At 37.4% G+C, this 21,518-nt stretch overlaps 1 protein-coding gene across 1 annotated transcript in view; it reads right to left on the reverse strand.

The window, feature by feature from the left end:
* katnb1 (katanin p80 (WD repeat containing) subunit B 1) overlaps window positions 1–21,518 on the reverse strand; it is a 171,221-nt gene that overhangs the window by 90,515 nt on the left and 59,188 nt on the right. The window contains exon 4 of the mRNA XM_034160314.1: window positions 669–786. Coding sequence (XP_034016205.1) covers window positions 669–786 — 118 coding nt within the window. The remainder of the gene's footprint in view (window positions 1–668; window positions 787–21,518) is intronic.

The following is a 21,518-nucleotide window of genomic DNA, read 5'->3' on the forward strand; positions in this document are numbered from 1 at the left end:
GTCTTTAATTACTGCGAAAAAAACATCGCAATGGATGAAAGCAGACAAACTTCATAAGTATTTTGAACGGAAGCCTGTTAACGACGACGAAACAGTTTTTATGAACAAAATGCTGCTTGTTGCCTGTAAAGTGGTGTTAGTTTGACACTGTTCACTGGGTGTGATGGGCCAATCAGAAGCACTTTAGATCACAGCCCCTCTGCGGGCTGCAAACCCTCCTGCAGCCGGTGAGAAAATATCCGCCTTTTTCCACCGCATTGAAACTGGAAGTGAACTTAACAAGCGCGCTCATTGGTCGGTTGTGGTTGGGCGTATATGCTTGCATATTTACTTTACTGAACCAACGGTTGGGTGTATAGCCACTCCGAAAATATAACTGGGACATAAATGAACTCACTCAGTGATTTTAGTTGGTAAAAACAGATTTTAATTCAGTTTTAGTTTTAATTCAGTTTATCTGTTAACTGTTTTATTGATGTTTTTGTTTTAAAATTTTGTGCATTGTTAATCGTTTTTAAAATGATCTACGAGTATCATCTCTTTTTGTAAAGCAGAAAAAATGTGATTGTCCCTAATTTCTAATATAAAGCAGTTTTGATTTTATGAACTGCAAAAACTAGAATACCAGTGAACCCCTGCATGTAGGAATACAAAAGACTGGGTCTCACTCTTAGCGGCTTCCAGGTCCCAGACTCTTATGGACCCAGACTGTGATCCGGCGACGACCTGCTCCTCGGAGTGGTTGAGCTGCACACACTCCACGGAACTCTTATGACCTGTTAAACTCTAACACAGAGACCCAGAAATTGTTAACTTTAAGAGATTTAAGAAAAAGAAGACAGAGTGGCAGAGATCACAAGCAGAAAGTACACACACCTTTTTTCAACAAGGAGATCAGGACCGGGGGACCCTGCATGCCCAGATGGAACCTACCCTGTGGGCTATGTTCTTGACGCCTGGGAGACTTGGCGTGTCACATTTTTTGCATAATTCTCTGTGGAGGACGTCGAGGATTTATTTATAATTGGTTTCATTGTAGGAGGGCTGGTACTTATTGGCTTATGTGCTGCCCTGACCTACTGAAAAATTGGCAAGACGGCTGCCACCAGAACCACTACCCCTCACTTGTCTGTCATGATTAATTAGTTGGGCAAGGCAATACATTGTCAGACTGCGTTAACCCTTGAACTCAGATGCAAAATGGATAATATCTGTCAGATGTCGGAGACCAGGGAATATTCATAATTGGATATGGTTGTTCATGTGAAGCTGTAACGGTGTTTTTCACTGCTCAACCATAAACATGGCAGGCTTATCAGCCTCTGAAGGACAAAATGCCCCGTTGTTTTCCTCCAGAAGAATTTCTACGGCCTTGGTGAACTATGGGGGGTCTGGGGGATCTCCACCAGAAATTTTTTAAAAGAGCAAGTCAAATTTAGTATATTCTGGTGAATTTTAATGGGTATGAAGCCCTCTGAAACAAAGAAAAGTCACTTCAAACTATGAGGGGTCTGGGGGATCTCCACCAGAATTTTTTCAAAAGAGCAAGTCAAATTTTGTATATTCTGGTGAATTTTAATGGGTATGAAGCCCTCTGAAACAAAGAAAAGTCACTTCAAACTATGAGGGGTCTGGGGGATCTCCACCAGAATTTTTTCAAAAGAGCAAGTCAAATTTTGTATATTCCGGTGAATTTTAATGGGTATGAAGCTGTCTGAAACAAATAAAAGTCACTTCAAACTATGGGGGTCTGGGAGATCTCCACCAGAATTTTTTCAAAAGAGCAAGTCAAATTTTGTATATTCCGGTGAATTTTAATGGGTATGAAGCTGTCTGAAACAAATAAAAGTCACTTCAAACTATGGGGGTCTGGGGGATCTCCACCAGAACTTTTTTAAAAGAGCAAGTCAAATTTTGTATATTCTGGTGAATTTTAATGGGTATGAAGCTGTCTGAAACAAATAAAACTCACTTCAAACTATGGGGGGTCTGGGGGATCTCCACCAGAAATTTTTTAAAAGAGCAAGACAAATTTTGTATATTCTGGTGAATTTTAATGGGTATGAAGCTGTCTGAAACAAATAAAAGTCACTTCAAACTATGGGGGTCTGGGGGATCTCCACCAGAAATTTTTTAAAAGAGCAAGACAAATTTTGTATATTCTGGTGAATTTTAATGGGTATGAAGCTGTCTGAAACAAAGAAAAGTCACTTCAAATTATGGGGGGTCTGGGGGATCTCCACCAGAAATGTTTTAAAAGAGCAAGTCAAATTTTGTATATTCTGGTGAATTTTAATGGGTATGAAGCCCTCTGAAACAAATAAAACTCACTTCAAACTATGAGGGGTCTGGGCGATCTCCACCAGAAATTTTTTAAAAGAGCAAGTCAAATTTTGTATATTTTGGTGAATTTTAATGGGTATGAAGCCCTCTGAAACAAAGAAAAGTCACTTCAAACTATGAGGGGTCTGGGCGATCTCCACCAGAAATTTTTTAAAACAGCAAGACAAATTTTGTATATTCTGGTGAATTTTAATGGGTATGAAGCCCTCTGAAACAAAGAAAAGTCACTTCAAACTATGGGGGTCTGGGGGATCTCCACCAGAACTTTTTTAAAACAGCAAGTCAAATTTTGTATATTTTGGTGAATTTTAATGGGTATGAAGCCGTCTGAAACAAATAAAAGTCACTTCAAACTATGGGGGTCTGGGGGATCTCCACCAGAACTTTTTTAAAACAGCAAGACAAATTTTGTATATTTTGGTGAATTTTAATGGGTATGAAGCCCTCTGAAACAAATAAAAGTCACTTCAATCTATGGGGGTCTGGGGGATCTCCACCAGAAATTTTTTAAAAGAGCAAGACAAATTTTGTATATTCTGGTGAATTTTAATGGGTATGAAGCTGTCTGAAACAAATAAAACTCACTTCAAACTATGGGGGGTCTGGGGGATCTCCACCAGAAATTTTTTAAAAGAGCAAGACAAATTTTGTATATTCTGGTGAATTTTAATGGGTATGAAGCCGTCTGAAACAAATAAAACTCACTTCAAACTATGGGGGTCTGGGGGATCTCCACCAGAAATTTTTTAAAAGAGCAAGACAAATTTTGTATATTCTGGTGAATTTTAATGGGTATGAAGCTGTCTGAAACAAATAAAACTCACTTCAAACTATGGGGGGTCTGGGGGATCTCCACCAGAAATTTTTTAAAAGAGCAAGACAAATTTTGTATATTCTGGTGAATTTTAATGGGTATGAAGCCGTCTGAAACAAATAAAACTCACTTCAAACTATGGGGGTCTGGGGGATCTCCACCAGAAATTTTTTAAAAGAGCAAGACAAATTTTGTATATTCTGGTGAATTTTAATGGGTATGAAGCCCTCTGAAACAAATAAAACTCACTTCAAACTATGGGGGTCTGGGGGATCTCCACCAGAAATTTTTTAAAAGAGCAAGTCAAATTTTGTATATTCTGGTGAATTTTAATGGGTATGAAGCCCTCTGAAACAAATAAAACTCACTTCAAACTATGGGGGTCTGGGGGATCTCCACCAGAAATTTTTAAAACAGCAAGACAAATTTTGTATATTTTGGTGAATTTTAATGGGTATGAAGCCCTCTGAAACAAATAAAAGTCACTTCAAACTATGGGGGTCTGGGGGATCTCCACCAGAAATTTTTTAAAAGAGCAAGTCAAATTTTGTATATTCTGGTGAATTTTAATGGGTATGAAGCCCTCTGAAACAAAGAAAAGTCACTTCAAACTATGGGGGGTCTGGGGGATCTCCACCAGAAATTTTTTAAAAGAGCAAGTCAAATTTTGTATATTCTGGTGAATTTTAATGGGTATGAAGCCCTCTGAAACAAAGAAAAGTCACTTCAAACTATGGGGGTCTGGGGGATCTCCACCAGAAATTTTTTAAAAGAGCAAGACAAATTTTGTATATTCTGGTGAATTTTAATGGGTATGAAGCTGTCTGAAACAAATAAAACTCACTTCAAACTATGGGGGTCTGGGGGATCTCCACCAGAACTTTTTTAAAACAGCAAGACAAATTTTGTATATTCTGGTGAATTTTAATGGGTATGAAGCCCTCTGAAACAAATAAAACTCACTTCAAACTATGGGGGTCTGGGGGATCTCCACCAGAAATTTTTTAAAAGAGCAAGTCAAATTTTGTATATTCTGGTGAATTTTAATGGGTATGAAGCCCTCTGAAACAAATAAAACTCACTTCAAACTATGGGGGTCTGGGGGATCTCCACCAGAAATTTTTTAAAAGAGCAAGTCAAATTTTGTATATTCTGGTGAATTTTAATGGGTATGAAGCCCTCTGAAACAAATAAAACTCACTTCAAACTATGGGGGTCTGGGGGATCTCCACCAGAAATTTTTTTAAAACAGCAAGACAAATTTTGTATATTTTGGTGAATTTTAATGGGTATGAAGCCCTCTGAAACAAATAAAAGTCACTTCAAACTATGGGGGTCTGGGGGATCTCCACCAGAAATTTTTTTAAAAGAGCAAGTCAAATTTTGTATATTCTGGTGAATTTTAATGGGTATGAAGCCCTCTGAAACAAATAAAAGTCACTTCAAACTATGGGGGTCTGGGGGATCTCCACCAGAAATTTTTTTAAAAGAGCAAGACAAATTTTGTATATTCTGGTGAATTTTAATGGGTATGAAGCTGTCTGAAACAAATAAAAGTCACTTCAAACTATGGGGGTCTGGGGGATCTCCACCAGAAATTTTTTTAAAACAGCAAGACAAATTTTGTATATTTGGTGAATTTTAATGGGTATGAAGCCCTCTGAAACAAATAAAAGTCACTTCAAACTATGGGGGTCTGGGGGATCTCCACCAGAAATTTTTTAAAAGAGCAAGACAAATTTTGTATATTCTGGTGAATTTTAATGGGTATGAAGCTGTCTGAAACAAATAAAACTCACTTCAAACTATGGGGGTCTGGGGGATCTCCACCAGAACTTTTTTAAAACAGCAAGACAAATTTTGTATATTCTGGTGAATTTTAATGGGTATGAAGCCCTCTGAAACAAATAAAACTCACTTCAAACTATGGGGGTCTGGGGGATCTCCACCAGAAATTTTTTAAAAGAGCAAGTCAAATTTTGTATATTCTGGTGAATTTTAATGGGTATGAAGCCCTCTGAAACAAATAAAACTCACTTCAAACTATGGGGGTCTGGGGGATCTCCACCAGAAATTTTTTAAAAGAGCAAGTCAAATTTTGTATATTCTGGTGAATTTTAATGGGTATGAAGCCCTCTGAAACAAATAAAACTCACTTCAAACTATGGGGGTCTGGGGGATCTCCACCAGAAATTTTTTAAAACAGCAAGACAAATTTTGTATATTTTGGTGAATTTTAATGGGTATGAAGCCCTCTGAAACAAATAAAAGTCACTTCAAACTATGGGGGTCTGGGGGATCTCCACCAGAAATTTTTTAAAAGAGCAAGTCAAATTTTGTATATTCTGGTGAATTTTAATGGGTATGAAGCCCTCTGAAACAAATAAAAGTCACTTCAAACTATGGGGGTCTGGGGGATCTCCACCAGAAATTTTTTAAAAGAGCAAGACAAATTTTGTATATTCTGGTGAATTTTAATGGGTATGAAGCTGTCTGAAACAAATAAAAGTCACTTCAAACTATGGGGGTCTGGGGGATCTCCACCAGAAATTTTTTAAAACAGCAAGACAAATTTTGTATATTTTGGTGAATTTTAATGGGTATGAAGCCCTCTGAAACAAATAAAAGTCACTTCAAACTATGGGGGTCTGGGGGATCTCCACCAGAAATTTTTTAAAAGAGCAAGTCAAATTTTGTATATTCTGGTGAATTTTAATGGGTATGAAGCCCTCTGAAACAAATAAAAGTCACTTCAAACTATGGGGGTCTGGGGGATCTCCACCAGAAATTTTTTAAAAGAGCAAGACAAATTTTGTATATTCTGGTGAATTTTAATGGGTATGAAGCTGTCTGAAACAAATAAAACTCACTTCAAACTATGGGGGTCTGGGGGATCTCCACCAGAAATTTTTTAAAAGAGCAAGACAAATTTTGTATATTCTGGTGAATTTTAATGGGTATGAAGCCCTCTGAAACAAATAAAACTCACTTCAAACTATGGGGGTCTGGGGGATCTCCACCAGAAATTTTTTAAAAGAGCAAGTCAAATTTTGTATATTTTGGTGAATTTTAATGGGTATGAAGCTGTCTGAAACAAAGAAAAGTCACTTCAAACTATGGGGGGTCTGGGGGATCTCCACCAGAACTTTTTTAAAACAGCAAGTCAAATTTTATATATTTTGGTGAATTTTAATGGGTATGAAGCCGTATGAAACAAATAAAAGTCACTTCAAACTATGGGGGTCTGGGGGATCTCCACCAGAACTTTTTTAAAACAGCAAGACAAATTTTGTATATTTTGGTGAATTTTAATGGGTATGAAGCCCTCTGAAACAAATAAAAGTAACTTCAAACTATGGGGGTCTGGGGGATCTCCACCAGAACTTTTTTAAAACAGCAAGTCAAATTTTGTATATTCTGGTGAATTTTAATGGGTATGAAGCCCTCTGAAACAAATAAAACTCACTTCAAACTATGAGGGGTCTGGGCGATCTCCACCAGAAATTTTTTAAAAGAGCAAGTCAAATTTTGTATATTCTGGTGAATTTTAATGGGTATGAAGCCGTCTGAAACAAATAAAACTCACTTCAAACTATGGGGGTCTGGGGGATCTCCACCAGAACTTTTTTAAAAGAGCAAGACAAATTTTGTATATTCTGGTGAATTTTAATGGGTATGAAGCCCTCTGAAACAAATAAAACTCACTTCAAACTATGGGGGTCTGGGGGATCTCCACCAGAACTTTTTTAAAAGAGCAAGACAAATTTTGTATATTCTGGTGAATTTTAATGGGTATGAAGCCCTCTGAAACAAATAAAACTCACTTCAAACTATGGGGGTCTGGGGGATCTCACCCAGAATTTTTTTTAAAAGAGCAAGACAAATTTTGTATATTCTGGTGAATTTTAATGGGTATGAAGCCCTCTGAAACAAATAAAACTCACTTCAAACTATGGGGGTCTGGGGGATCTCCCCCAGAATTTTTTTTAAAAGAGCAAGACAAATTTTGTATATTCTGGTGAATTTTAATGGGTATGAAGCTGTCTGAAACAAAGACAACTCACTTCAAACTATGGGGGTCTGGGGGATCTCCCCCAGAATTTTTTTTAAAAGAGCAAGTCAAATTTTGTATATTCTGGTGAATTTTAATGGGTATGAAGCCCTCTGAAACAAAGAAAACTCACTTCAAACTATGGGGTCTGGGGGATCTCTCCCAGAATTTTTTTTTTTTTTTTAAAGAGCAAGTCAAATTTTGTATATTCTGGTGAATTTTAATGTGTATGAAGCCCTCTGAAACAAAGAAAACTCACTTCAAACTATGGGGTCTGTTGGATCTCCCCCAGAATTTTTTTTTAAAGAGCAAGTCAAATTTTGTATATTCTGGTGAATTTTAATGGGTATGAAGCCCTCTGAAACAAAGAAAACTCACTTCAAACTATGGGGGTCTGGGGGATCTCCCCCAGAATTTTTTTTTTTTTAAGAGCAAGTCAAATTTTGTATATTCTGGTGAATTTTAATGGGTATGAAGCCCTCTGAAACAAAGAAAACTCACTTCAAACTATGGGGGTCTGGGGATCTCCCCCAGAATTTTTTTTTTTTAAAGAGCAAGTCAAATTTGTATATTCTGGTGAATTTTAATGGGTATGAAGCCCTCTGAAACAAATAAAACTCACTTCAATCTATGGGGGTCTGGGGGATCTCCACCAGAAATGTTTTAAAAGAGCAAGTCAAATTTTGTATATTCTGGTGAATTTTAATGGGTATGAAGCCCTCTGAAACAAATAAAACTCACTTCAAACTATGAGGGGTCTGGGCGATCTCCACCAGAAATTTTTTAAAAGAGCAAGTCAAATTTTGTATATTCTGGTGAATTTTAATGGGTATGAAGCCCTCTGAAACAAATAAAACTCACTTCAAACTAAGAGGGGTCTGGGGGATCTCCACCAGAACTTTTTTAAAACAGCAAGACAAATTTTGTATATTTTGGTGAATTTTAATGGGTATGAAGCCCTCTGAAACAAATAAAAGTCACTTCAAATTATGGGGGGTCTGGGGGATCTCCACCAGAAATTTTTTAAAAGAGCAAGTCAAATTTTGTATATTCTGGTGAATTTTAATGGGTATGAAGCTGTCTGAAACAAATAAAAGTAACTTCAAATTATGGGGTCTGGGGGATCTCCCCCAGAATTGTTTTTTTTTTTAAGAGCAAGTCAAATTTTGTATATTCTGGTGAATTTTAATGGGTATGAAGCCCTCTGAAACAAAGAAAACTCACTTCAAACTATGGGGGTCTGGGGGATCTCCCCCAGAATTGTTTTTTTTTAAAGAGCAAGTCAAATTTGTATATTCTGGTGAATTTTAATGGGTATGAAGCCCTCTGAAACAAAGAAAACTCACTTCAAACTATGGGGGTCTGGGGGATCTCCCCCAGAATTTTTTTTTAAAGAGCAAGTCAAATTTGTATATTCTGGTGAATTTTAATGGGTATGAAGCCCTCTGAAACAAAGAAAACTCACATTCAAACTATAGGGGTCTGGGGATCTCCCCCAGAATTTTTTTTTTTAAAGAGCAAGTCAAATTTTGTATATTCTGGTGAATTTTAATGGGTATGAAGCCCTCTGAAACAAAGAAAACTCACTTCAAACTATGGGGGTCTGGGGGATCTCCACCAGAAATTTTTTAAAAGAGCAAGTCAAATTTTGTATATTCTGGTGAATTTTAATGGGTATGAAGCCCTCTGAAACAAATAAAACTCACTTCAAACTATGGGGGTCTGGGGGATCTCCACCAGAAATTTTTTAAAACAGCAAGACAAATTTTGTATATTTTGGTGAATTTTAATGGGTATGAAGCCCTCTGAAACAAATAAAAGTCACTTCAAACTATGGGGGTCTGGGGGATCTCCACCAGAAATTTTTTAAAAGAGCAAGTCAAATTTTGTATATTCTGGTGAATTTTAATGGGTATGAAGCCCTCTGAAACAAATAAAACTCACTTCAAACTAAGAGGGGTCTGGGGGATCTCCACCAGAACTTTTTTAAAACAGCAAGACAAATTTTGTATATTTTGGTGAATTTTAATGGGTATGAAGCCCTCTGAAACAAATAAAAGTCACTTCAAATTATGGGGGGTCTGGGGGATCTCCCCCAGAAATTTTTTAAAAGAGCAAGTCAAATTTTGTATATTCTGGTGAATTTTAATGGGTATGAAGCCCTCTGAAACAAAGAAAACTCACTTCAAACTATGGGGGTCTGGGGGATCTCCCCCAGAATTTTTTTTTTTTTTAAAGAGCAAGTCAAATTTTGTATATTCTGGTGAATTTTAATGGGTATGAAGCCCTCTGAAACAAAGAAAACTCACTTCAAACTATGGGGGTCTGGGGGATCTCCCCCAGAATTTTTTTTTTTAAAGAGCAAGTCAAATTTTGTATATTCTGGTGAATTTTAATGGGTATGAAGCCCTCTGAAACAAAGAAAACTCACTTCAAACTATGGGGGTCTGGGGGATCTCCCCCAGAATTTTTTTTTTAAAGAGCAAGTCAAATTTTGTATATTCTGGTGAATTTTAATGGGTATGAAGCCCTCTGAAACAAAGAAAACTCACTTCAAACTATGGGGGTCTGGGGGATCTCCCCCAGAATTTTTTTTTTTTAAAGAGCAAGTCAAATTTTGTATATTCTGGTGAATTTTAATGGGTATGAAGCCCTCTGAAACAAATAAAACTCACTTCAAACTATGGGGGTCTGGGGGATCTCCCTCAGAAATTTTTTTTTAAAGAGCAAGTCAAATTTTGTATATTCCGGTGAATTTTAATGGGTATGAAGCCCTCTGAAACAAATAAAACTCACTTCAAACTATGGGGGGTCTGGGGGATCTCCACCAGAACTTTTTTAAAAGAGCAAGACAAGTTTTGTATATTCTGGTGAATTTTAATGGGTATGAAGCCCTCTGAAACAAATAAAACTCACTTCAAACTATGGGGGTCTGGGGGATCTCCCTCAGAATTTTTTTTAAAGAGCAAGTCAAATTTTGTATATTCTGGTGAATTTTAATGGGTATGAAGCCCTCTGAAACAAATAAAACTCACTTCAAACTATGGGGGTCTGGGGGATCTCCCCCAGAATTTTTTTTTAAAAGAGCAAGTCAAATTTTGTATATTCTGGTGAATTTTAATGGGTATGAAGCCCTCTGAAACAAATAAAACTCACTTCAAACTATGAGGGGTCTGGGGGATCTCCACCAGAAATTTTTTAAAAGAGCAAGTCAAATTTTGTATATTCTGGTGAATTTTAATGGGTATGAAGCCCTCTGAAACAAATAAAACTCACTTCAAACTATGGGGGTCTGGGGGATCTCCACCAGAACTTTTTTAAAACAGCAAGACAAATTTTGTATATTTTGGTGAATTTTAATGGGTATGAAGCCCTCTGAAACAAATAAAAGTCACTTCAAATTATGGGGGGTCTGGGGGATCTCCACCAGAAATTTTTTAAAAGAGCAAGTCAAATTTTGTATATTCTGGTGAATTTTAATGGGTATGAAGCTGTCTGAAACAAATAAAAGTAACTTCAAATTATGGGGGGTCTGGGGGATCTCCACCAGAAATTTTTTAAAAGAGCAAGTCAAATTTTGTATATTCTGGTGAATTTTAATGGGTATGAAGCCCTCTGAAACAAATAAAACTCACTTCAAACTATGGGGGTCTGGGGGATCTCCCCCAGAATTTTTTTTTTAAAGAGCAAGTCAAATTTTGTATATTCTGGTGAATTTTAATGGGTATGAAGCCCTCTGAAACAAATAAAACTCACTTCAAACTATGGGGGTCTGGGGATCTCCCCCAGAATTTTTTTTTAAAGAGCAAGTCAAATTTTGTATATTCTGGTGAATTTTAATGGGTATGAAGCCCTCTGAAACAAATAAAACTCACTTCAAACTATGGGGGTCTGGGGGATCTCCCCCAGAAATTGTTTTTTTTTTAAAGAGCAAGTCAAATTTTGTATATTCTGGTGAATTTTAATGGGTATGAAGCCCTCTGAAACAAATAAAACTCACTTCAAACTATGGGGGTCTGGGGGATCTCCCCAGAAATTTTTTTTTTTAAAGAGCAAGTCAAATTTTGTATATTGTGGTGAATTTTAATGTGTATGAAGCCCTCTGAAACAAATAAAACTCACTTCAAACTATGGGGGTCTGGGGGATCTCCACCAGAAATTTTTTAAAAGAGCAAGTCAAATTTTGTATATTCTGGTGAATTTTAATGGGTATGAAGCCCTCTGAAACAAATAAAACTCACTTCAAACTAAGAGGGGTCTGGGGGATCTCCACCAGAACTTTTTTAAAACAGCAAGACAAATTTTGTATATTTTGGTGAATTTTAATGGGTATGAAGCCCTCTGAAACAAATAAAAGTCACTTCAAATTATGGGGGGTCTGGGGGATCTCCACCAGAAATTTTTTAAAAGAGCAAGTCAAATTTTGTATATTCTGGTGAATTTTAATGGGTATGAAGCCCTCTGAAACAAATAAAACTCACTTCAAACTATGGGGGTCTGGGGGATCTCCCCCAGAAATTGTTTTTTTTTTAAAGAGCAAGTCAAATTTAGTATATTCTGGTGAATTTTAATGGGTATGAAGCCCTCTGAAACAAATAAAACTCACTTCAAACTATGGGGGTCTGGGGGATCTCCACCAGAAATTTTTTAAAAGAGCAAGACAAATTTTGTATATTCTGGTGAATTTTAATGGGTATGAAGCCCTCTGAAACAAATAAAACTCACTTCAAACTATGGGGGTCTGGGGGATCTCCACCAGAAATTTTTTAAAAGAGCAAGACAAATTTTGTATATTCTGGTGAATTTTAATGGGTATGAAGCCCTCTGAAACAAATAAAACTCACTTCAAACTATGGGGGTCTGGGGGATCTCCACCAGAACTTTTTTAAAAGAGCAAGACAAATTTTGTATATTCTGGTGAATTTTAATGGGTATGAAGCTGTCTGAAACAAATAAAACTCACTTCAAACTATGGGGGTCTGGGGGATCTCCACCAGAACTTTTTTAAAAGAGCAAGACAAATTTTGTATATTCTGGTGAATTTTAATGGGTATGAAGCCCTCTGAAACAAATAAAACTCACTTCAAACTATGGGGGTCTGGGGGATCTCCACCAGAAATTTTTTCAAAAGAGCAAGTCAAATTTTGTATATTCCGGTGAATTTTAATGGGTATGAAGCCCTCTGAAACAAATAAAACTCACTTCAAACTATGGGGGTCTGGGGGATCTCCACCAGAAATTTTTCAAAAGAGCAAGTCAAATTTTGTATATTCCGGTGAATTTTAATGGGTATGAAGCCCTCTGAAACAAAGAAAAGTCACTTCAAACTATGAGGGGTCTGGGGGATCTCCACCAGAACTTTTTTAAAAGAGCAAGACAAATTTTGTATATTCTGGTGAATTTTAATGGGTATGAAGCTGTCTGAAACAAATAAAAGTCACTTCAAACTATGAGGGGTCTGGGGGATCTCCACCAGAACTTTTTTAAAAGAGCAAGACAAATTTTGTATATTCTGGTGAATTTTAATGGGTATGAAGCTGTCTGAAACAAATAAAAGTAACTTCAAATTATGGGGGGTCTGGGGGATCTCCACCAGAAATTTTTTAAAAGAGCAAGTCAAATTTTGTATATTCTGGTGAATTTTAATGGGTATGAAGCCGTCTGAAACAAATAAAACTCACTTCAAACTATGGGGGTCTGGGGGATCTCCACCAGAACTTTTTTAAAAGAGCAAGACAAATTTTGTATATTCTGGTGAATTTTAATGGGTATGAAGCCGTCTGAAACAAATAAAACTCACTTCAAACTATGAGGGGTCTGGGGGATCTCCACCAGAAATTTTTTAAAAGAGCAAGTCAAATTTTGTATATTCTGGTGAATTTTAATGGGTATGAAGCCCTCTGAAACAAATAAAACTCACTTCAAACTATGAGGGGTCTGGGGGATCTCCACCAGAAATTTTTTAAAAGAGCAAGTCAAATTTTGTATATTCTGGTGAATTTTAATGGGTATGAAGCCCTCTGAAACAAAGAAAAGTCACTTCAAACTATGGGGGGTCTGGGGGATCTCCACCAGAATTTTTTTAAAAGAGCAAGTCAAATTTTGTATATTCTGGTGAATTTTAATGGGTATGAAGCCCTCTGAAACAAATAAAACTCACTTCAAACTATGGGGGGTCTGGGGGATCTCCACCAGAACTTTTTTAAAACAGCAAGTCAAATTTTATATATTTTGGTGAATTTTAATGGGTATGAAGCCGTATGAAACAAATAAAAGTCACTTCAAACTATGGGGGTCTGGGGGATCTCCACCAGAACTTTTTTAAAACAGCAAGACAAATTTTGTATATTTTGGTGAATTTTAATGGGTATGAAGCCCTCTGAAACAAATAAAAGTAACTTCAAATTATGGGGGGTCTGGGGGATCTCCACCAGAACTTTTTTAAAACAGCAAGTCAAATTTTATATATTTTGGTGAATTTTAATGGGTATGAAGCCGTCTGAAACAAATAAAAGTCACTTCAAACTATGGGGGTCTGGGGGATCTCCACCAGAAATGTTTTAAAAGAGCAAGTCAAATTTTGTATATTCTGGTGAATTTTAATGGGTATGAAGCCCTCTGAAACAAATAAAACTCACTTCAAACTATGGGGGTCTGGGGGATCTCCACCAGAAATTTTTTAAAACAGCAAGACAAATTTTGTATATTTTGGTGAATTTTAATGGGTATGAAGCCCTCTGAAACAAATAAAAGTCACTTCAAACTATGGGGGTCTGGGGGATCTCCACCAGAACTTTTTTAAAACAGCAAGTCAAATTTTATATATTTTGGTGAATTTTAATGGGTATGAAGCCCTCTGAAACAAATAAAAGTCACTTCAAACTATGGGGGTCTGGGGGATCTCCACCAGAAATTTTTTAAAAGAGCAAGTCAAATTTTGTATATTATGGTGAATTTTAATGGGTATGAAGCCCTCTGAAACAAATAAAACTCACTTCAAACTATGGGGGTCTGGGGGATCTCCACCAGAAATGTTTTAAAAGAGCAAGTCAAATTTTGTATATTCTGGTGAATTTTAATGGGTATGAAGCCCTCTGAAACAAATAAAAGTCACTTCAAACTATGGGGGTCTGGGGGATCTCCACCAGAAATTTTTTAAAAGAGCAAGTCAAATTTTGTATATTATGGTGAATTTTAATGGGTATGAAGCCCTCTGAAACAAAGAAAACTCACTTCAAACTATGGGGGTCTGGGGGATCTCCCCCAGAATTTTTTTTAAAAGAGCAAGTCAAATTTTGTATATTCTGGTGAATTTTAATGGGTATGAAGCCCTCTGAAACAAAGAAAACTCACTTCAAACTATGGGGGTCTGGGGGATCTCCACCAGAAATTTTTTTTAAAGAGCAAGTCAAATTTTGTATATTCTGGTGAATTTTAATGGGTATGAAGCCCTCTGAAACAAAGAAAACTCACTTCAAACTATGGGGGTCTGGGGGATCTCCCCCAGAAATTTTTTTTAAAAGAGCAAGTCAAATTTTGTATATTCTGGTGAATTTTAATGGGTATGAAGCCCTCTGAAACAAATAAAACTCACTTCAAACTATGGGGGTCTGGGGGATCTCCCCCAGAAATTTTTTTTAAAGAGCAAGTCAAATTTTGTATATTCTGGTGAATTTTAATGGGTATGAAGCCCTCTGAAACAAAGAAAAGTCACTTCAAACTATGGGGGTCTGGGGGATCTCCACCAGAAATTTTTTAAAAGAGCAAGTCAAATTTTGTATATTCTGGTGAATTTTAATGGGTATGAAGCTGTCTGAAACAAATAAAAGTCACTTCAAACTATGGGGGTCTGGGGGATCTCCACCAGAAATTTTTTAAAAGAGCAAGTCAAATTTTGTATATTCTGGTGAATTTTAATGGGTATGAAGCCCTCTGAAACAAATAAAAGTCACTTCAAATTATGGGGGGTCTGGGGGATCTCCACCAGAACTTTTTTAAAACAGCAAGTCAAATTTTATATATTTTGGTGAATTTTAATGGGTATGAAGCCGTATGAAACAAATAAAACTCACTTCAAACTATGGGGGGTCTGGGGGATCTCCACCAGAAATTTTTTAAAAGAGCAAGTCAAATTTTGTATATTCTGGTGAATTTTAATGGGTATGAAGCTGTCTGAAACAAATAAAAGTCACTTCAAATTATGGGGGGTCTGGGGGATCTCCACCAGAACTTTTTTAAAACAGCAAGTCAAATTTTATATATTTTGGTGAATTTTAATGGGTATGAAGCCCTCTGAAACAAATAAAACTCACTTCAAACTATGGGGGTCTGGGGGATCTCCACCAGAAATTTTTTAAAAGAGCAAGTCAAATTTTGTATATTCTGGTGAATTTTAATGGGTATGAAGCCCTCTGAAACAAATAAAACTCACTTCAATCTATGGGGGTCTGGGGGATCTCCACCAGAAATTTTTTAAAAGAGCAAGTCAAATTTTGTATATTCTGGTGAATTTTAATGGGTATGAAGCCCTCTGAAACAAATAAAACTCACTTCAAACTATGGGGGTCTGGGGGATCTCCACCAGAATTTTTTTAAAAGAGCAAGTCAAATTTTGTATATTTTGGTGAATTTTAATGGGTATGAAGCCCTCTGAAACAAATAAAACTCACTTCAAACTATGGGGGTCTGGGGGATCTCCACCAGAAATTTTTTAAAAGAGCAAGTCAAATTTTGTATATTCTGGTGAATTTTAATGGGTATGAAGCCCTCTGAAACAAGTAAAACTCACTTCAAACTATGGGGGTCTGGGGGATCTCCCTCAGAATTTTTTTAAAAATCGCAAGTCAAATTTGTATATTCTGGTGAATTTTAATGGGTATGAAGCTGTCTGAAACAAATAAAACTCACTTCAAACTATGGGGGTCTGGGGGATCTCCACCAGAAATTTTTTAAAAGAGCAAGTCAAATTTTGTATATTCTGGTGAATTTTAATGGGTATGAAGCCCTCTGAAACAAATAAAACTCACTTCAAACTATGGGGGTCTGGGGGATCTCCACCAGAAATTTTTTAAAAGAGCAAGTCAAATTTTGTATATTCTGGTGAATTTTAATGGGTATGAAGCCCTCTGAAACAAATAAAACTCACTTCAATCTATGGGGGTCTGGGGGATCTCCACCAGAAATTTTTTAAAAGAGCAAGTCAAATTTTGTATATTCTGGTGAATTTTAATGGGTATGAAGCCCTCTGAAACAAATAAAACTCACTTCAAACTATGGGGGTCTGGGGGATCTCCCCCAGAATTTGTTTTAAAAGAGCAAGTCAAATTTTGTATATTCTGGTGAATTTTAATGGGTATGAAGCCTGTCTGAAACAAATAAAACTCACTTCAAACTATGGGGGTCTGGGGGATCTCCACCAGAATTTTTTAAAACAGCAAGACAAATTTTGTATATTCTGGTGAATTTTAATGGGTATGAAGCCTGTCTGAAACAAATAAAACTCACTTCAAACTATGGGGGTCTGGGGGATCTCCACCAGAAATTTTTTTAAAAGAGCAAGTCAAATTTTGTATATTCTGGTGAATTTTAATGGGTATGAAGCCCTCTGAAACAAATAAAACTCACTTCAAACTATGGGGGTCTGGGGGATCTCCCTCAGAATTTTTTTAAAAATCGCAAGTCAAATTTTGTATATTCTGGTGAATTTTAATGGGTATGAAGCTGTCTGAAACAAATAAAACTCACTTCAAACTATGGGGGTCTGGGGGATCTCCACCAGAAATTTTTTAAAAGAGCAAGTCAAATTTTGTATATTTTGGTGAATTTTAATGGGTATGAAGCTGTCTGAAACAAATAAAACTCACTTCAAACTATGGGGGTCTGGGGGATCTCCACCAGAAATTTTTTAAAAGAGCAAGTCAAATTTTGTATATTTTGGTGAATTTTAATGGGTATGAAGCCCTCTGAAACAAATAAAACTCACTTCAAACTATGGGGGTCTGGGGGATCTCCACCAGAATTTTTTCAAAAGAGCAAGTCAAATTTTGTATATTCCGGTGAACTTTAATGGGTATGAAGCCCTCTGAAACAAAGAAAAGTCACTTCAAACTATGAGGGGTCTGGGGGATCTCCACCAGAATTTTTTCAAAAGAGCAAGTCAAATTTTGTATATTCCGGTGAATTTTAATGGGTATGAAGCCCTCTGAAACAAAGAAAAGTCACTTCAAACTATGGGGGTCTGGGGGATCTCCACCAGAAATTTTTTAAAAGAGCAAGTCAAATTTTGTATATTTTGGTGAATTTTAATGGGTATGAAGCCCTCTGAAACAAATAAAACTCACTTCAAACTATGAGGGGTCTGGGGGATCTCCACCAGAAATTTTTTAAAACAGCAAGACAAATTTTGTATATTTTGGTGAATTTTAATGGGTATGAAGCCCTCTGAAACAAATAAAACTCACTTCAAACTATGGGGGTCTGGGGGATCTCCACCAGAAATTTTTTTAAAAGAGCAAGTCAAATTTTGTATATTCTGGTGAATTTTAATGGGTATGAAGCCCTCTGAAACAAATAAAACTCACTTCAAACTATGGGGGTCTGGGGATCTCCCCCAGAATTTTTTTAAAAGAGCAAGTCAAATTTTGTATATTCTGGTGAATTTTAATGGGTATGAAGCTGTCTGAAACAAATAAAACTCACTTCAAACTATGGGGGTCTGGGGGATCTCCACCAGAAATTTTTTAAAACAGCAAGACAAATTTTGTATATTCTGGTGAATTTTAATGGGTATGAAGCTGTCTGAAACAAATAAAACTCACTTCAAACTATGGGGGTCTGGGGGATCTCCACCAGAAATTTTTTAAAAGAGCAAGTCAAATTTTGTATATTCTGGTGAATTTTAATGGGTATGAAGCCCTCTGAAACAAATAAAACTCACTTCAAACTATGGGGGTCTGGGGGATCTCCACCAGAAATTTTTTAAAAGAGCAAGTCAAATTTTGTATATTCTGGTGAATTTTAATGGGTATGAAGCTGTCTGAAACAAATAAAACTCACTTCAAACTATGGGGGTCTGGGGGATCTCCACCAGAAATTTTTTAAAAGAGCAAGTCAAATTTTGTATATTCTGGTGAATTTTAATGGGTATGAAGCTGTCTGAAACAAATAAAACTCACTTCAAACTATGGGGGTCTGGGGGATCTCCACCAGAAATTTTTTAAAAGAGCAAGTCAAATTTTGTATATTTTGGTGAATTTTAATGGGTATGAAGCCCTCTGAAACAAATAAAACTCACTTCAAACTATGGGGGTCTGGGGGATCTCCACCAGAATTTTTTCAAAAGAGCAAGTCAAATTTTGTATATTCCGGTGAATTTTAATGGGTATGAAGCCCTCTGAAACAAAGAAAAGTCACTTCAAACTATGAGGGGTCTGGGGGATCTCCACCAGAATTTTTTCAAAAGAGCAAGTCAAATTTTGTATATTCCGGTGAATTTTAATGGGTATGAAGCTGTCTGAAACAAATAAAAGTCACTTCAAACTATGGGGGTCTGGGGGATCTCCACCAGAAATTTTTTAAAAGAGCAAGTCAAATTTTGTATATTTTGGTGAATTTTAATGGGTATGAAGCCCTCTGAAACAAATAAAACTCACTTCAAACTATGAGGGGTCTGGGGGATCTCCACCAGAAATTTTTTAAAACAGCAAGACAAATTTTGTATATTTTGGTGAATTTTAATGGGTATGAAGCCCTCTGAAACAAATAAAACTCACTTCAAACTATGGGGGTCTGGGGGATCTCCACCAGAAATTTTTTAAAAGAGCAAGTCAAATTTTGTATATTTTGGTGAATTTTAATGGGTATGAAGCCGTCTGAAACAAATAAAAGTCACTTCAAACTATGGGGGTCTGGGGGATCTCCACCAGAATTTTTTTTTAAAAGAGCAAGTCAAATTTTGTATATTCTGGTGAATTTTAATGGGTATGAAGCCCTCTGAAACAAATAAAACTCACTTCAAACTATGAGGGGTCTGGGGGATCTCCACCAGAAATGTTTTAAAAGAGCAAGTCAAATTTTGGATATTTTGGTGAATTTTAATGGGTATGAAGCCCTCTGAAACAAAGAAAAGTCACTTCAAACTATGGGGGTCTGGGGGATCTCCACCAGAAATGTTTTAAAAGAGCAAGTCAAATTTTGGATATTTTGGTGAATTTTAATGGGTATGAAGCCCTCTGAAACAAATAAAACTCACTTCAAACTATGGGGGGTCTGGGGGATCTCCATCAGAAATTTTTTTAAAAAGACAAATTTTGTGTATTTTGGTGAATTTTAATGGGTATGAAGCCCTCTGAAACAAATAAAAGTCACTTCAAACTGTGAAGTAAAAACACATTATCAGGCATCGACATTAACACTTGTCCGGGACAAGTGTAAAATCTGATCGGACAAACAATATGCTCTAATTGTTGTCCAACCGGACAAGTGGCATTTTTTTGGTTTAAAACGTTCAAATTCTTTATTTTCATCGCTCAGAACCAAAATACCTGACCGCCACCTTTTTGTTTTCGTATTTACATCACATCTTGTCTCGCACCTCGCGAGAAAGCGTCTTCGGTTTTTCCTGCCACTTGATAACAATGTGTGCGTGAGACCACTGTATGGAGTGTGTGTTCGTAGTCGAGGCTGACATTTTTTGGGGAATCGCATGGGTCACAGGATTCGCGTGGGATTCCCACGCGATGGAAGTTAACTTTGCTATTGATCACGTGATTGGGACGGTACAGGATTAAAAATTCACAGGAGCAGACGGGAGCGGGAAGGTTTTAGGCAGCAAGCCGTCCTGCCGTCATTTGAGCGGGCTATTTTCAAAAAAGACACCGAAAAAATACCAGGCAGCTTTGCTTAAAGACGTCTAAAATTAAGACTGGGTCCGATCGCTGCAGCCGTCTGTGTGTGTGTGTGTCGGCTGGCTGGGCGGGGGGGGGGGGGGGGTGAAGAACACAACCACTTTTCAACTACAAAGCACCAGCACTACTCGGCTCTACTCTACTCAGTTTGGTTCCAAGCGCGAGCTTTTCTACTGCAAATAGTTTCTGTGTAGCTTGAATCTTCGACTGGATGGGGTTGCTTGACGCGAGGACGTTTCGCTTCAAATCGCAGAATCTTCCTCAACTAAAATTCTTGCTCTGGAAGTCTGACTTCTGTTTGACTCTTGTACAGAAGAATAAAACAGAAGCCAACAAAAGCTGGAGTTTTAAACCTAACCAGACCCCTCCTACTGAGAGGCAGACTGCTATAGGCTAGTGACTAAACAATAGCTCTAATTAGCAACTATTGTTCTGTAGTTAGCACACCTAATGGCAGGACAGCTGTCGCTCTAATGATGGGATGGATGCCTTTCTGATGGCTCCCTTGATGACGTGAATGACTCATTATCATGAACAAAAGACTGAAACTGCTTTGACCTGAGTACCCCATTGTAAACAGGAGATAAAGTGTGTCTCAGACCCCCTCCCCGGTTAAGGCTGGGTTTCAAATGTTTCACAAAGAATGCCTCCTTGACCCCTCTCTCAAACCATTTCTTCTCTCTGGCTAATATTTTAACTTCCTTGTCCTCAAACGTGTGGTTAGTGTCTTTAAGGTGGAGGTGAACCGCAGACTGAGGTCCACTGGCACCCTCTCTGCGGTGCTGGTATAGCCTTTTGTGTAAAGGTTGCTTCGTTTCACCTATGTAGTGTTCGTTACAGTTTTCCTGACATCTGATAGAATACACTACATTGCTCTGTTTGTAACTAGTCCTTAGGGTGAACTAATTTCTGTCTCAAGGTCTGAAGAGAGACCCCACGATGCGGCTATAAGAAGAAAATCATTAGCTACCTCCAAAACCTGGAGAAAGAGGGACTCATCGACAGGCAGACATACTACAGACTGTACCCTGGGGACGCCACTCCGTGCATCTATTGACTGCCCAAAATCCACAAAACAGGACGTGCCACTCAGGCCTATTGTATGTAGCACAGATTCCATCACGTACAATTTGGCCAAGTACCTCAAGTGGATTTTGGCTCCTCTAGTGGGTAACTCAGACCACCATGTGGAGAACACACAAGATTTTGTTAACAAGATCAAGGACCTACAGCTGGAGGCAGATGAAACTATGGTGTCATTTGATGTGACATCGTTGTTCACCTGCATCCCCACCGCTGAGGCCGTCTCAGCTGTGAGGCAGAGACTGCTGGAGGATGTGTCTCTACTTGAAAGGACCAAACTCACACCAGACCACATCTGCCAACTCTTGGAGATCTGTCTCAA

This window comes from Thalassophryne amazonica, chromosome 2, assembly GCF_902500255.1.
Source record: "Thalassophryne amazonica chromosome 2, fThaAma1.1, whole genome shotgun sequence".
Lineage (NCBI taxonomy): Eukaryota > Metazoa > Chordata > Actinopteri > Batrachoidiformes > Batrachoididae > Thalassophryne > Thalassophryne amazonica.